The sequence below is a fragment of the Myxocyprinus asiaticus genome, chromosome 20 (assembly GCF_019703515.2).
Source record: "Myxocyprinus asiaticus isolate MX2 ecotype Aquarium Trade chromosome 20, UBuf_Myxa_2, whole genome shotgun sequence".
NCBI classification, from domain to species: domain Eukaryota; kingdom Metazoa; phylum Chordata; class Actinopteri; order Cypriniformes; family Catostomidae; genus Myxocyprinus; species Myxocyprinus asiaticus.
This window is the reverse complement of record NC_059363.1, coordinates 32,778,990-32,797,250: the sequence shown is the minus strand read 5'-3', so window position 1 is coordinate 32,797,250 and position 18,261 is coordinate 32,778,990. Positions and strand designations below refer to the sequence as shown.

General features: G+C 37.0%; 1 protein-coding gene across 1 annotated transcript in view; it reads right to left on the bottom strand.

Annotated features, from left to right (window-relative positions):
• The window catches only part of LOC127411295 (echinoderm microtubule-associated protein-like 5), a 144,746-nt gene that overhangs the window by 84,211 nt on the left and 42,274 nt on the right, over nucleotides 1-18,261 (bottom strand). Inside the window, exons 2-4 of the mRNA XM_051646769.1 lie at nucleotides 7,841-8,000; nucleotides 1,487-1,585; nucleotides 1,229-1,297 (exon numbers count right to left, since the gene is read on the bottom strand). Of these exons, the coding sequence (XP_051502729.1) occupies nucleotides 1,229-1,297; nucleotides 1,487-1,585; nucleotides 7,841-8,000 (328 nt within the window). The remainder of the gene's footprint in view (nucleotides 1-1,228; nucleotides 1,298-1,486; nucleotides 1,586-7,840; nucleotides 8,001-18,261) is intronic.

Below are 18,261 nucleotides of genomic sequence, written 5' to 3'. Positions count from 1 at the left end.
TTTATACTGATTTTATAACCAACATTTGGGTAAAACAGAAGGGAGCACACACGCAATGCTCTTAATAAGTCATATGAAACATAACATTATTACAAAAGTAAGGCCTAATTAAAAAAATTAACTGTATGGATAATTACATTTTAATTATAGATCTGCTTCTCAGTCAAAACCTATCAGCATCAAATCTGTATTGACGCATCACAAATATATCTACATCCACATTGTTCAATTAGGCAAAGAAATGTGTGACGCAGCAGTTTCCTTCAGGATCAAAGCGCATGCTTATGTTCTAGTAAAAAGAGAGAAGTCTAATTTTTTTCCAGCAACAGGAAGTGGTGTTATTCTGAAAATTTACTGCGATAATCCCTTTGGACTTTGGTTTCATGAAAAAATTATCAGAACAAAATTAACCTGTTATTAACCGGTTATCAGCATTTAAAAATAATGTTTTTACTCAGGGACTTTGTTCCCATTTTTGGTTACGTTCTGCAAAAAATTCTGTCCTTGAACCATTTTCAGTACCAGGGAATTATGCAAATCAGTTAACAGCACAAAAAAGGCCAACAATTTGCAAAGCACAATTCATAATGTTGTGGGTCGTTCTGAATGTTTGGTTGTTGAGGATGCAGCAGACTGCCACAATCTTGCATACTTTACGAGTAAATTGTGCTCGACTACACTGTGCATGTGGATGTCTGCCCGTTTATAACGCTCTTCTCCATCATTAGATGAAATTACTGCTGCCATGGTCACTAGAAATTGTAAACAAACACTTCTTAATGAAATTCAGTTTACCGCCTGCTTTCCTCGGGCGTTAATGGCGCAATATTAATTGTACCAGCAAAATAGGGCTGCATTTAGATGCAATCTAAAACATCCATAATTCACATATAAAGGCGACATGCTTGCACTGAAAAGAATGACTTAGTTCAAATATTTACACCACAGTGCTGTTTCACCGCAGACTCTGGTTAAACTGAACTGTGGGTGGTTGGTAAATTAGATGCAGGTTTTTGTGCTACAAAAACTGTTTAGTGAATTCATCCCTGAATATCTTCTGAGACATTAAGAAATTTTCCGCAGACAGCATTAACACTCGAGCATTTCAATACAAACTTTCCCTTCCAAACAATCAACTGTGATTTCTATATTCGAAACGAGGCAAGACACACATGTTGTCATAGTTATTATTTGATCATTCACAAATAGAGTAGAGAATAGGCAGTACCTTGATATGTTTGACTCCACAGCTCACCAGCTTGCTTTGCTGATACAGGTCCCATGATATGTCAAATATCTTTACAAATGAGAGAAAGAAATCAGCAGAGAAAATGTGGAGAAAAAGTATGCAGATTCCAGCAGGGTCTGCGTATATACACAATGTAGTGAAACTAAATATCTGAAGACAGGCAAATAAATAATTAGAGGATAAAAGAAACATTTCAGTGCCTGTCTACCTTGTCTATTGATGTATGTGTGTTCTTACCCTGTCCGTATGACCAGGAGCAGCAGCCAGAACTTTCCCCCGTCTCCAGTCCCAAACACAGATTGTGTTCTTTGAATCCAAACCCACAGACACCAAACACTGCAAAAGAATAAGAAGCAAAACAATAAAAATGTTCAAATGAAGCAATAAGCCATGAAAGTTTGTGTACAATTCATGAACAAAAGGGCAGATTATAATGGGGCATAAACACTTTCCACCCGGTTCCTCACACAATGCTATCTTATGACATCAAAACACTTTTACTATAGTGCATGACTTAAAAGTCTACATTTTAACATTTGCATTACATACCTACTACATTTTTCACATTGTGCAGTAGCAGAACTGACAGAGTGTTACACTTGTAATGCAGGGGACTGGGGTACGAGTCCAGGAGAGCATGCCAGAGTCAAAGCATGAGTTGAAAGTGTCATGGAAGCACCATTAAATGACATGGCTGCTTCAGCTATTGCATTTTTCATGTCACATTTGCTTTTTATGACACTATTTTTTAGATTTAAGGTTTCAGGTTTAGGGTAGGTTATGTTGATTGAAAATTTGATAGAGAAAGCTCACCCCAAAATGAAAATTCTCTCATCATTTACTCACTCTCATGCCATCCCAGATGTGTATGACTTTGTTTCTTCTGCTGAACACAAATAAAGATTTTTAGAAGAATATCTCAGCTCTGTAGGGCCATACAATGCAAGAGAATGGTGACCAGAACTTTGAAGCTCCAAAAAAGGCAGCATAAAAGATATCATTACGACCACAGTGGTTCAATACATATCTTTATAAGGGATATGATAGGTGTGGGTGAGAAACAGATCAATATTTGAAAATATAAATCCTGCCCAGTAGATGGCGATTTGTACAAAGAATGCAAATTGCCAATAACAAAAGAAGAAGAGCTCTTAAGAAAGAAGAGCGCTTAGTAGGGCTGTTTGAATACAGAGATAGACTTGAATCTGTTTCTCACCAACACCTATCATATCGGTTCTGAACACATGGATTTTACCACTGGAGTCATGTTGATTTACTGTTTTGCTGCCTTTATATGCTTTTTGACACTTCAAAGTTCTGGTCACCATTAACTTGCATTGAATGGACCAACAGACCTGAGATATTCTTCTCAAAATCTTTGTATGTGTTCAGCAAAAGAAAGAAAGAAAGTCATACACATCGGGGATGGAATGAGGGTGAGTAAATGATGAGAATTTTCATTTGTTGGTGAAATATTCCTTTAATCTTTAACATCATACAAAACATTTAAGTATGTACATCTACAATAGTTAACACTAACTACTTAAACTAAAGTACCAACAGCTTCACGAAACGGCAATTTCCATCAAACTATGCACCAGACATCTGTAATCTTTAAAAATGTTGTTTGTTGAAGGGACCTCATTAGTTCAGCATCCCTTTGAAGTAAACATGTTGTTTTCCACCTCTGTCCTATTAAACCTGATGCTCCAGCAACTTCAAAGTTCTAATGGCTGCACCACACTGACTCAGGCTAAAGCGGAGCGCCTTCAGTTAATTACAAGATGCTAAACCTTGGTAGAATTCAAGGAGAATGTTTCTCTGGGTCTTATGGATGTCGAATCGCCACCTTCTTCCTGTTTCATCTGTCACTTAAAAAAAAAAACTATGAGGTCCAATTTCCTGTTGAAACTCTCTGCAAATCACATTCTCAGTTCTGCTGGGGTGGGGGGTGAGGGTGAATTCGCTCTGAAAAGGTGAGTGTAAGGAATGAAATGTCGATCTCAAAGCAACGATTTTTCTTCTGCAATGCGAGCAGTTATATCTCTCCATCTTCTTCAGTGAGGTGAAGAGCTTTTGATCAATAGACCATCTAACTCCTGTCTAGTTTGGCCTTTTGTTCTACAATGATGTTATAGTTTACATTTACACTGAAAGTGTCACTATGCCCACAGTTAACGTGACACAGCACAATATGATTGTTTCTTGTGCTCAAAGTGAAAAAAAAAAAAATTGGTGCTGATTTACTTGAAGTAAAGTCTTGTTAAAAAAATGTTCACAGTGTGATCCATTTTTTACATTTGTCTACCAACAATGTCCAACAGTGTATGTACATGCTTCACAGGAGATTTATGTCATTTTTGTCATTACTTCTTAAAGTTCTGAAATTGCTATCACGGTGAAAATTTAATTTTTTACATTTTTGGAATAAAATGTCCTACTGCTTTGTCTTGCTAAGGCTAAGGTTAATTTCATAGCAAATATTTTATTTATCCTAAATACACACAATAAAATTATATTTTCACACTTTATATACATATATAAAGTGTGAAAATATATTTTATTGTCTCACCTTGAATTTTATTTGGGGGTTTTCAAGCATCACTTGTCTAACTTTTTGAAGAAGAAACAAATAAATAAAATATATATATATTAGATATATACAGTATATATATATACACACTACCGGTCAAAAGTTTTGAAACACTTGACTGAAATGTTTCTCATGATCTTAAAAATCTTTTGATCTGAAGGCGTATGCTTAAATGTTTGAAATTAGTTTTGTAGACAAAAATATAATTGTGCCAACATATTAATTTATTTCATTATAAAACAAAAATTTAATAAAAAATAAAAAATAAAAAACTTTTTTGAAATTGATGACTTGGACCAAATAATAAAGAAAAGCAGCCAATAAGTGCCCAACATAGATGGGAACTCCTTCAATACTGTTTAAAAAGCATCCCTGGGTGATACCTCAAGAAGTTGGTTGAGAAAATGTCAAGAGTACATGTCTGCAAATTCTAGGCAAAGGGTGACTACTTTGAAGATGCTAAAATATAACACAGTTTTGATTTATTTTGGATTTTGTTTAGTCACAACATAATTTCCATAGTTCCATTTATGTTATTCCATAGTTTTAATGACTTTACTATTATTCTAAAATGTGAAAAAAAATTATAATAAAGAATGAGTAAGTGTTTCAAAACTTTTGACCGGTAGTGTGTATATATATATATATATATATATACACACAGTACTGTGCAAAAGTTTTAGGCGCTTGAATAAAATGTTGCTTAGTGAGGATGTCTTCAAAAATAATGCCATAAATAGTTTTCATTATTCAATTAGTCATACAAAGTCCAGAAACATAAAAAAAAAAAAAAAAAAAAAAGCTAAATCAATATTCGGTGTGACCACCTTTGCATTCAAAACGGCACCAATTCTCCTAGGTACACCTGGACACAGTTTTTCTTGGTTGTTGGCAGATAGGATGTTCCAAGCTTCTTGGAGAATTCACCACAGTTCTTCTATCTATTTCAGCTGTCTCAGTTGTGTCTGTCTCTTCATGTAATCCCAGACTGACTCAATGATGTTGAGATACGGGCTCTGTGGGGGCTGTACCATCTGTTGTAGGGCTCCATGTTCTTCTATTGAATTCTATTTGTAAAGGGCATGCTGAAATCTAAAATTGATATTTCCTACTGATACACTAAAGGCAGAATATATAAACATATAATTGTATATATTACTGTTTGAAGACAAATGTTCTTGTGAAACAAGTACTTTTTGCACAGTACTATATATATATATATATATATATATATATATATATATATATATATATATTGTATATTAGGAGCAAAATTGTTTGGTGTGGTGGAAAATGACACCACAACTGCTGGACAGTTGAAATTGGTGAAAACCCCACAAATATTGAAAAGGTTTATTTCACTTTTTGTTTATATTATCATAGTTTTAAATATGTCATAATTTGCATTTTGTTAATGGACTTTGTTTATAGTTTAATATTTATTTAATTAAGTATGGGTCAGGGACAAGGCTAAAACAATAAAATCTATACATAAAAGGCATATAAAAGTAACAAAAAGAAATGAAGAAGGTATGGTACAAATCTGTTCATTTGAATAAAAATCAATCCTTGGGACAGGAAATTGCCCAAAGTTTCTTATATTTCTTGTTTGTGGTAGGTAGCTGCAAGTAGTGATATGCTTGCCAAACCTCATCACTTTTGATGCACAATCTATTGCCCACCCTTAAATGTCATGTAAAATGAAAGTTTGAATGAAGGTTTAAAATGTCAGTTGGACAGCCCCTTTGTCATATCGGGACAGACGGTTCTTGGCAAGAAAAAGCTTCAATAAGCATCAACTGTAATGCCATCAAAATTTTGGCTTGACTAACAGTGTTTGTCTAATGAGAGCTACAAGGAAAGCTATTTTATTGAGCAGCCAGGGACAAAAAAGAATACTGGTTGTTTATGAGACCTGCTGGTATCCAAGAATAATTCGAAATTGTGAACAGAACAACACAAAATTGATGGTACTTCATGGTGCTGTGTCACATATCTCTCTATCATCTCTAGTGAGGTGGAGAGCTTTTGATCAATCTACCATCTAGCCCAACGCTTGTCTGCTTTGGTCTTTTGTTGTGCTATTGTTAAGAATTACATTTTTCACATTCAAAATGAAAGTGTCACACTGCGCCCAGTGTGTATGTGACACAGCACAATAAGAGTGCTTCAGATCAAACCAGGCTGGTTGAGGTCCATGTGCTCCCTGCAGCTATTGAGCTATAAAACACTGCTTGACTTGAGCTGCATGGGGCAATTCTTGCTAAGTGCACTGTGTCGATAGCTTTGTAAAAAGCCTTGAAAATTAATGACCAATGTCAATAAAACTGCCAGTAGCCATCCTGCAAGAGCAGCAACACATTTAAGTATATGATAGAAGCTTCTAAAGCCATTAGCATTTAGCAACTGTCAAACTGCACGTTTTGTCAGTTTCAAACAGGAAACGTTTGGCTACGCTCCCTGATTTTGTCATTTGAGGATGAAGTATGTTGGTGTTTCTGTCTCGTGACAACCAGCAACTGCGACAGAAACACAGTAATACAGTCTCACACATACTGGCACACTGCGGGAGTCACACCGTTGGTGTTTTCACAGATGTGACTTTCAACAACTAAAAATCAGCTTCACAGAACCTTTCCAGAGACACTCTCATGCTGAGAGAAGTTAACAATGTTAAAGGAATAGTTTACCCAGAAATGAAAATACTGTCATTATTTACTCACCCTCGTGTCGTTATAACCTGTATGTCTTTCTTTATCTCATGAAACATAAAAGCAGAAATTCTGAAGACTGCACTGGTCATTTTTGGAGGTCTTTCAAGCTTAGAAAATGACTCAAATGCACTATCAAATTGCCTTAAAGGTGCACTCAGTCAGTTTTTATTCATGTTGCCTTATACTAACACTGACAAATAGGGGCGTGGATGCAGCATCATTCAAACGCAATAGTTTTCAGTTAAAGATGCTTTTGAAGAAATTCACTATTCACAGTCAGCCATGATTAATTTAATTCACAAGTGAAAGTGTCTAATAACAGGGAAGTTACTGAGATTAAGCGAGTAGTTTTCGGCTGGTCATGTGATTCTAACATGGAAGCCCCCATGAGGAGACCCTCTCCATGTACAATAAAACAGCTTTTATAAGGTTACTGATATGACTATAGTCCTCATCTCATGTGAGTCATCATGATTATATAAATATGTTTCAAAACTGCATTTAATTTCTTTAGGAGTAAAACTTTTTTAATGAGGAAAAAATTACTGAGTGCACCTTTAAATGAAGTCCATACAACTCTTGCACTGTATTCCAAGTCTTCTGGATTCATTTGATAGCTCTGTGTGAGGAGCAGATCAAATTTAAATTGTTATTCACTGAAAATCTTGACATCTGTTCTAACTCTTTGCTATGTTAATGAGAGAAGTAGTGATGTCCGAATCATGAACGAAGGTTTTTTTTTTTAGTAGGATCTTTTCAGTGAATCAGTTGATCTGGTTCATAAACCAGTCTTAATGATTCATTCTTAAATTGAACTGATCTGGTTCTCGAGTTCAACTCACTGACTCAAGTTAACAGCAGCAAGTTAACAGCTCACTGGAGGAGACGATTTCAGTCTGTTCCTCTCACAAAGCTATTGTATGACTTCAGAAGACTGGGAATATAGCACATATGCCATATGGACCATTTTTTTTGTGCTTTTGTCTCTAGGCCCCATTTGATGTAATTGCATGGAAAAACGACCAGGGCTGTGTTTCCCAAAAGCATCGCAAGCTTAAGTTGATCGTAGAGACCAATGGCTCCAATGGTTATTACGATCTACTTAGGCTTACGATGCTTTTGGGAAACAGATCCCAGTACATTCTTCAAAACTTCTCCCTTTGTGTTCCACAGCCGAAAGAAAGTCATGTGGGAATATGACAAGATAATTTGCTATTCTTTAACACCTTGGTATAAAGATACATCTTTCTTATTGCCATATTTTATATTGCTCACAGCACTCACCTGACCGTCTAGGTTGAAGGCAAGACAGGCGATACCGTGTGTATGCATGTCCTTCAGTATGGACACTGTCTGTACAGTGTAGGAGTCCCACACACAGATATAAGGCTCCTTGCCCACCTGTCCTGTGGCCACCAGCACTCGCTCTGGATGCAGCGCTAAACTGTGGAGAAAGAAAGACAATGAAGTTAAGCTGTTTAAAACTAGTGATAAACTTACATTTTAATTTGTTTATATTTGACCATTTTGAGATTGTCACATTGTCTGAGAACCTTGCCTGATTAGTCGATTACCAAAAATGTCACACCCACTTTGTGTCATTAAATTAGTCATAGATTGTTATATCGGCAGATATTTGGACATTTTGAGATCATCAGCATTAGCAAAAGCTTATCTTTCCAAGTGTGTGCCAGGACTACCACTGGTGCCCCGTCAGAAACAGGTGCATGACACCCTTGAGTCAATGTACAGTAAGACTTCTGATACATATGGAAGAGTTTGCATGTGTGCGTGAGGGCGAGAGAACGTAGTAAATTTGGACAGATGATCCGCAACATTTGGATGCCTCTGGAGTTTCCTTGGGCATGTGAAGGCAAGCCTGAATGAATGTGCTGGACTAGTGATGGTGAGAGGCAGAACTGCTCCATGAACCGAAATGAGCTGATTTTTCCACTTCACCTCTGTGTCGTTTCTACACCGGGGGCATTGCTATGGATAACGCTACGTTATAGGATCAAAATAAAAGCGGATTTCAAAATAAAGAGGAAATGAAAAGAACATAATTAATGTAGACAATACTGCCTATGTTCAGAATGGCACACTAACATACTACTTACTGAATACTGCGCAGTATATACTGTATCCTTGTGCGACCCCGCGTCCTTCTGTGTGAACACTGTGTTTTGTCTTCGCTATATTTGAGTGATTTATTGCGAAACGCCAGGCTATTAAACACAATGACCACTATAGTGGACAATAGCGCTATAGTTTTTCATTAGAAATCCTATATTTACTGTGCATTTTCACATTGTGAAAGCCTCCAGAGGCTTTATATGGAGTAAGGATGAAAATAAGGTGCATTTCGAACTGTTCTGAGACCAGTGCAGACAGACAGCACACTGGAGATTAAAGGGATAGTTCACCCAAAAAAGAAAATTCTCTCATCATTTACTCACCCTCATTCCATCACAGATGTGCATGACTTTCTTTCTTCTGCAGAACACAAGCAAAGATTTTTAGAAGAATATTTTAGCTCTGTAGGTCCATACAATGCAAGTGAATGGATGCCAAAATTTTGAAGATCCAAAATGCACACAAAGTCAGCAGAAAAGTAATCCAAAAGACTCCAGTGGTTAAATCGATATGTTCTGAAGCGATATGGTAGGTGTGGGTGAGAAACAGATCAATATTTAAGTCCTTTTTTTACAATAAATTCTCCTCCCTGCCCAGTAGGGGGCGATATGCATAAAGACTGCAATTCACCAAAAACAAAAGAAGAAGGACCTAAATATTGAACTGTTTATCACCCACACCTATCATATCACTTCAGAGGATATAGATTTAACCACTGGAATCTTATGGATTATTTTTGTGCTGTGTTTATGTGCATTTTGGAGCTTCAAATTTTTTGGCACCCATTCACTAGCATTGTGAGGACCTACAGAGCTGAAATATTCTTCTAAACATCTTTGTATGTGTTCAGCAACAGAAAGAAAGTCATACACATCTGTGATGGCATGAGGGTGAGTAAATGATGAGAGAATTTTCATTTCTGGGTGAACTATCCCTTTAAGTCATTCACTAAATAGGGAGTAAGGGAGCATACTGTAGCTTTCCTATGCAGTCAAGTGCATTCACAACTAACATCTGACCAAAAGTACAGTTTCAGGCTGCAGATGATGTTTGGACCACTCAACATGTTTGGCAGACATGGGACAATGATAATCAGTATTTAGATTCAGAATTTATAATGTATAATTTTATTTTAACATGGTTGGCGGTAATTGGACGATGCTGGCCATTACTTTTATTCTAAATTATTTATGCTAATTTCTGATTGGTAAAATGCTTCAGCACTGGCTATCACTTGTTTGTTTGACAGTGCAAATGTGACATTGAGATTTTGTTGCCAAAGTAGGAAAAACATTGTAACATAAAAGTCAACTCAAGTCAAACCATTTTTATTTGTATAGATTATGATTTGTGCTTTTCTCAATACACATTGTTCCAATGTCTGTAACGTCTCAAAAAGATGAATAACCAACACTCCTGGAAACATACTAAACAATTAAATTTTAAAAATCTGACTTTCTATCGCTTGGTATTATTTAAAATTTCACAACTTTGTCCCACTGTGTGGTGATCGTCTGTGTTCCAAGAATGCTATTGGTCCTTCACTAATGTATAACGTGTGAGGAAGGGCAGCCGGTGGAGTTTCTGGTGCCCCCTAGGGAGTTGGTGCCCTAGGCAGAATGCGTAATATGCATATAGGGAGCGGCGTTACTGCTCCCCCTGTATCTCTTGCTAAAATGTAAAGTGCACTTCAAAGATCAGCTGTATATGATAATTATTTATTTGTGAGAAATATATTTTTGGCAGTCTTGCATTTTATCTAAAGACACTTTCATTTTCTCCTGAAAATTTTCTCACACTGGCCATAAAATATCTATGACCAAATAAACCTAAAATGTTAATGTTTGTGTGCTGTGAAGGTCGGAGCAGGTGTGGGGTGTGTGACTGGGTTTTTTCAAATCGACAGTAAAACCAGGGTACGGAGGGTTACTTTTTAATGTAATCGTTACAGATTACTGATTACTTAACAATGAATTCAGTCAGTAATGTAATCCAATTACAGAATTGTGAAAGAAATGTAATCAGATTACCTTTTTGTTACTTTTGGATAACCACAAGGGCACATATGTATTTAAAGTCAAGATAAAATCAATATGATCTCTAAAACTTAAAATTTTGCCTTGAATGCAAACAGAACATGTTTGAGTAATATTATGAGTAATGTTGTAGCTTTTATTATATCTAAGGAAAAGAAACATGGACACTGCATCCTACCAAGAAAACCGAAAATGAGCTGTTAATATAGAACAACTGAAGAATTCAGGTGAGTTCTCTATCTGCTACAGAAAAAGAAAAATTCTCATAAAGCAAATATAATCAGAACAGATGCACTGAATTGTGACTTGGCTAACATTAAATCTGACAGGATATATCTCAGATTCAAAAACACTGCAAAATGTAATTCTACCATGTATTGCAGTTAGTGTGTATAGGCAACTGTAATTTGCACTATTCATTAACTTCAGACTGTATTCAATATGTAGATCATATGTTATCATCATTGTTATTATTGTCATAATTAAATGCTGGAGAGTTGTCTTTCCTCTGCTTGTTTATGATCCAAAGTCAAACATCACCAGCTAACAGTTTATGGCTGATTTCTATGGTTATGTTTCTGTTTAAGGAGGATTTTATAGGGGAAAGAAGTTTTGATTCCAAAAAGAAAACAAAATCTACTTCTAAAGAATAGATCAAAACAGATTTAAACGTTGTAACGGGGTAAAGTAACACAAATGAACACACACACACACACACACCAGCTGCATGTGGCTCTCTCTCTCTCGAACTGGCGTCTCCGGCTTCCCTTAACCCTCTCTCCCGCTGATTAGTTGACTCAGCGCACCCTCACTGCACGGCCACGCCCTCCTCCTCGTCTCAAACGTTTAGTGTGTCTTTTCAGTTACTTATTCCTAATTACTGTAAGTGTTGAACATTCACCCAGACATTTTAACTGTTCTCAACAATAATTTATCAAAATCAGATAAATTCTTCTTTGAACTTTCATTCCTAAGAACTTAAAACACATTTTCAATTAAGCTGGTATTTATATGTACAATTTGGATTTGTTAATAATGATCAGGGATGCAAAATCATGAGAGGTGAAAAAGGAAAGTCATAGCAGGTTTTCCAGAGGTATTGTTTCAGTTGATTTTTGTATTGTTGTTGTATTCAAAACTTTTTTTCTTAAATGATGAAGGTTTAATTACCGTTCACCTGGGGGAGGTGTAATTTCTTTCAGCTTCAGTATGGAACGGAACAACATACAGGATGTCCTGGCTAATATAGTACATTTCGCATTTGCAACCATGCAAACCAGGGGATTTCTATATCAGTATTGGCAGCTATTCCTGCTCCCGCCAAATGATGAGGGCCACGGATTTCTTTGAGCACTAAGGCTAACTCATTTCAACACATTTTAATATTAACTAATTTTAGCTAACCTAGCTAATGTGATTTCTGTGTGGTTCTTATTACCTTCAAATTCTCAGGTCGTTGGATAATGAGAGCATCTTCACAGCTGGGAGGCATAAATTCAACTTTAATGTTGTTTCGCTTTTCTCATTTAAATTTCCAAGAAAATAATGCATGTTCTTCTGTGGCAATTGTGATGAAGCAGCTGTTTGCCTTGAGAGCAGAGTGCTGATGTGAGACAGGTATGCGACAGTAGGAGGCGCTCCTGACTCAAGTGAGTCATGAGACAGAACCCAAAGAGAGTGTGCATCTAAGCCAGAGGGTCAGGAATTGGCTGGTTAGCAGGTCCCTGTTAGCACCTGCTGGTAGATGCTGGAACACACCACCCGATGGCAAAATGCATGCTTCTCCATAGATAGCCATTCAAAAGTAACTGTGTTTTATGACAAAATAATTTTTTTTCCAAGAACCATTTCAATTTAAATTATTTCATTACATTATAGCACATCGTCATCCGGTGATGGATTGTTTGTGAAGGGCTCTTAAAAGCGTGAAATTGATTTATATTTTTCCCTATCTGTTCCCATTGACGAGTGATCAGTCACGTGACACCCGATCCCGGAACTGAGCGCCCATGAGGAATGATGGCAGCCTCCATTTCGTTAGATTTCTGGGAACCCTGCACTAGCTAAACACAGTCATAGAGAATGGGAATGCTAACAGATAGCTCTCTCCAGGTATTTTATAGCTCCATGATCTCAGCCATCTCTCACTCTAAACAAACAGCTGTCTGTATCACTTTATGCCAGGAAAATGCATTATTTCTTCTGTCAGAAATTAAAATTTGTAATCCTGACAGTAATCCCATTTTTAAACATGTAACTGTAATCTGATTATGATGGGGTTTTATTTAACTGTAATGGATTACAGTAACTTAATTTTTGTATCCTGATTACCTAATGCTGTTACAAGTAATCTGTTACTCCCCAAGCCTGAGTAAAACACATTCAGGTCATCAGCCAGTTGTTGAATGGTGTCTTGTAGTTGGTAAAGTCTTTCAGGCCTCTCCACAATGATGCAGGGTCGTTAGCTGAAAACTGGTTTTTCAGCTTTTCAGAATAGCTTCTTTTAGCTACTCTAATCTCCTTTGTCAGTCTGTTTTTGGCCTGATTGTACAAGATTTTATACCCATTTCTGTAAGCATCCTCTTTGGCCTGATGAAGATGTCTGAGTTTTGCTGTAAACCATGGTTTGTCATTGTTGTATTTTAAATAAGTCCTAGCAGGAATGCACATATCCTCACAGAAACTGATATATGATGTCACAATATCTGTGAGCTTGTCCAGATTAGTGTCTGCAGCCTCAAAAACACTCCAATCAGTGCAGTCAAAGAAGGCTTTTAGTTCCAGCTCTGCTTCATTGGTCCATCACTTTATAGTCCTTACTACAGGTTTATCTGATTTTAGTTTCTGCCTGTAGATCGGAAGAAGGTGAACCAGACAGTGATCAGAGAGTCCCAAAGCTGCTCTAGGGACAGAGCGATATGCATCCTTTATTGTTGTGTAGCAACAATCCAGTGTATTTCTGTCTCTGGTGGGGCATGTAATGAGCTGTCTGTATTTGGGCAGTTCACGTGTGAGATATAGCTGTTTCTTGTCTGTGATCTGATCAGCCAGCTGTTGCAGCGCTGCGTTCACACACACGTGCGGTGGAATATAAACACTCACAAGAATACACGAGGAAAACTCCTGTGGCAAGTAGAAAGGCTTACAGTTTATGAAGAGCGCCTCTAAATTAGGACAGCACATCTTCTTCAGCATTGTTACATCAGTACACCAATATTCGTTGATGTAAAAACACATTCTACCACCTCTTTTTTTCCTCTTTAACTCCATGGTGCAATCCGCTCTGAACAGCTGGAAGCCCAGTAGATGTAATGCACTGTCCGGAATGGATTCACTCAGCCAGGTTTCCGTGAAGCACAATGCAGCAGAATTTGCAAAGTCCTTATTTTTGCAGATGAGAAGTAATTAGTCCGTTTTATTAGGAAGAGAGTGGAGATTTGCTAGATGGATGCTTGGCCGCGCTGTTGGAGCTTGACCAGCACGCCAGCTCGCTTCCCATGTTTGTGTCTTTTAACACACTTGTACAGCACCGCTGCTCCTCTGACTAAAATGTCCAACAGAATGTCCAAATAATCAAAAACTGGTAAAAGTTTGTCTGGCGTGTGCTGCCAAATATTCAGCAGCTCGTCTCTGGTAAATAAATAAAAAAAACACAGGTCAAACAAACAAAAACAGAACTGGAGCGCTCCATAGCGAGGCGGCCATCCGTGGCGCCATCTTTGCATGCATACTGGATCAAACTCTGACTTGATATAGAAAGTTGATAATGAGTCTTGATACCACTTAACCCTAATGAAGCCTGACTGGATTGGGTGAGTTTTCTCCAATTAAACCCAATCCTGGAATCCTGAGTTTGTTCAGCGGTCTATGTGATAGATGGCACAGGTCTGCCGTTGATTAAACAAACAGATTGTCCCACCTCAAACTCATGCCATTGGTTGCCAATGTTGCTGCATCAGGCAGTTGGCTGCTCCAACAAACAAAGCAATATTTTTACAGCGCCACAGAGACACAGCGTTTACAGTTTCCAAGGAAAATCAATCAAAGAATGGCTTATAGTTCTCTCTGCATATTAAGATGGGATAGGAGAAAGTATTTTTACATCGACAGTTTACATACTATATACTGCAGCAATAATAAGAGTAGTAAGCTAATCCAAACATCACTTCAATCACTCCCTTAAGCATTCTTTCTCTACCCCATCTAACACACACTGTGTTCATGGTCTTTATCGGAGCCACAGTTTTCATGAGTGTCAAATTAGAGAAGATACTGTCTCCTCCAGATTATCTCATTGTGGGTCTCTGATAATTAAAAGCCCTCTTCTCACTTTCACTCCCGACTATGTGAAACGATAATCAGCGATAGCTCAACTTACATGTGTGTATACCCCCCTTTTCAGCGTCATCTGTATAAATCAAAGCTGGATCTTGATCAAGACACACACCAAACCAAATATTTAATGATGCACCTCTAGAATTAGTAATCTTGCCAGAAGTTTGGACCAACACAAGTTTGTGTAAATGATGACAAAATTTTCCTATTTGGGTGAACCATCCCTTTAAGGGCCAGTTAGCAAACACCTAGCAACAACACAAATAATGGTATATAATATAATGGATAGTCAGTTGCGATCAAATATTCCAGAGAGACATGTAATAAAGGCATATATTCTACAGGAGCAATGGAAAAGGGTAAACTATTTTGCTTGCTGTCCACAATGAAGAGCCTTGAAACTTTGTGAATGAAAATGGTTAGTTGGGGTGATCAAAAAAATCAAAAAATACATGTAAATGAGGGAGGTATGCTGGCAGCCGTTTAAATACGGTACTCTCAAGGTTTCTGATTGACAGATTTATAACTTGCATCTCAAAAACTTTGATTTAGAGCTCCATGAAAAACATCTAATCAAAAAAGCAGTAGAAACTGTTTTGAAACTGTACTCATGTGTAGGTAGGTGCAAGAGAAATGATTAAATCAACAATTTAACATTGACTATCAGTCAAATCATCTCCCACTACTTTCAAATCATCTCCTGCTCTTGACAGTGTGTATTTATATTCAGCGAGTCTCCAGCTCCCACAGTTTGAGCTCACATGAAGCTTTTTAAGTCTGCCAGGGTGATTGTGCTTGGCAGTGAGGAGGAGTGACTATTTTAAAACCCTCAGGGAGCTGTACTGCTTATGAACATCACTGTGTCTGCCTTGTCTGTCATTGTCTTTCTTGCATATTCTCTTTTCCTCTCATACCTGTTCCTCTTCCTCTAGACCAATGGTTCTGAGATCTATGATCACCATTGATCAAATCTGAACATCCAAATACCACACAGAAACCACCAATGTTCCCTCTATTTTTCTTAGCATCATTAGCACTTTGAGAGCAAGTTTAACATCGATGAGTTCACACATAATGCCATATTTTCATCAATCTCCACATTCCTGTAAATCATGGTTTTGGAAGTCCCTCATCAGTCCACTGATTGGCCATTTTGCTGGTCTCTGGAAGGACCCTTCTAGAGTAGCATCTAAAAAAAATATTAAATTGATTAAATTCAATTACCCTAATATATTTTGTAAGTTAAGCTTATATATTGTGGGTTATCTTAAAACGTATCCATTCTCTTTTGAAGTGCTTGGAACTGCTCTGTCAGACTGGTTTCATTATCAATACCATGCTCAAAATTCAGTGCTGAATCCAGCATATCGGAGTCAAAAACAACCCACTCCTTAAACTCTCCTTCAGGAAATCACACACAGTTTCAGAGCAAATCGAATAATATCTCAGCTTTTTTCAATTTTTCAACTTTTTTTGTGCACAAACTAAAATTGTGGCTTTCAAACAGATCAGTGTGAAACCTAAAGAGAACATTTCTATTGACATCCTGCACTGAAGTAAAAATGTGGGCAATACTGTAAGTCATATTTCATAAGGCTATGTAACAACATCAGACATTAGAAAAAAAAAATTTTTATCCTGTAATTTTTTAAAGGTGTGTTGTGTACCCAGTGGGGACAACCGTTTGAGAACCATTGCTCAACACTACGTTTATGTTATGCAGAAACAGATTTTGTTGAACACCAGTAGAAAGCCATTTATCCCAAATTTGAGCTGCTGTGTGGCTTCCTGCATATCCCTGCAGTGAGGGAACAGACCAGTCACCAGTCTTTATTCTTCTCTCAGTGCATTACATAATCTCATGAAATTGAAAATAGAACGAAGGCATACAGTGGCACAACTTTCCATCACATTTCAACATTTCTCTTAAATTGAGTGAAAAATAATTTGTCAAAAAGCTGATCTGTTTTGCTTCCATCATTGACTCAATCAATAGAAAATGGCATGAACATGGAGACCTCCTACACATTCAGAGGGGCTTAACAATCAATCAAAAAGCATATGCAGGAATATACTGTGGTGTATGTACACATGGTGTCTTTACTCTGAAGGGGGAATTTATCAAGAAAGAATTGTCTCATTAATTTGCACATGTTGCCTGTTATTTTAGCAACCAATTTATTAAAAGAATCCTGCACAAGGGACAGAAGGGTCAAATCATGTTGTCCTCAATATGCCCCACACTCTCCAAAAACCCAGTTTGAAAATATAGATGCAGCCACTACTGAAATGATCCTTCAGTTTCATGCGGTATCAAGATTCATTAGGTGGCATAGGACAGACAAGATCAATGGGGGCCAGTGCATTTCTTGAACAAACATTGATCAATAACGGTTTACATTTGTATTTGTTCATTTAGCAGATGATTTTATCCAGTGACTTAAAAATGAGTAATACAGCAAAAGCAAATCATTCTAGGAGGCAATAATATTGGTTTGGCAATAATTGCTCAAACTAGGGATTGGTCAAAAAAAAAAAAAAAAAAAAAAAAAAAAGCAGCAGGTTGTCAGTACAAAACGCTCACCAAATGAGCAATAGCAATATACTATTAAATTGGCCAATTGCACAAATGTGCCTGAAATAGTTCCTGGCAGGCAGCTGAGGCCCATTCCCTACCCCAAATCCTAACGATATACATGAACATAGTAAAAGTTATCCTATATTACCATTAAACCACGTAACAATGATTATTAAAAATCAATGTTAGCTGGCTGAATGTAGTACGAGAATTTTTTTTTATTTTTTATTTGCCAGCCTATATCATAACAATAGCAGTCACAAATGGAAAAGCATAAATCTACATACACTTATGGGCTCTGAGTGCTTTGTAATTTAGACACTAAAGCAGCAATTATTGTTTTACTTGCGTACAGTTCAAGAACAATCGTTTCTGAAATGCATTTTTGAAAAAAAAAAAAAAAAAAAAAAGTACAAATCTATTCAACAGCCCACCAAGAATTCAGGGCACGGTCTTATCAATACAATTTGTAAAAGTTTTCCAAAATAACATCACGAAAGATTAGTTTTACAAGTTGTAATGTAAATGTAAGCCTTTTACAATACAACGTAGAAGGAAAACAGCTCTATAAATGCTAGTCTACAGAATGTGCCAATTTAGATGAGTGACCGCCCAACACTCCA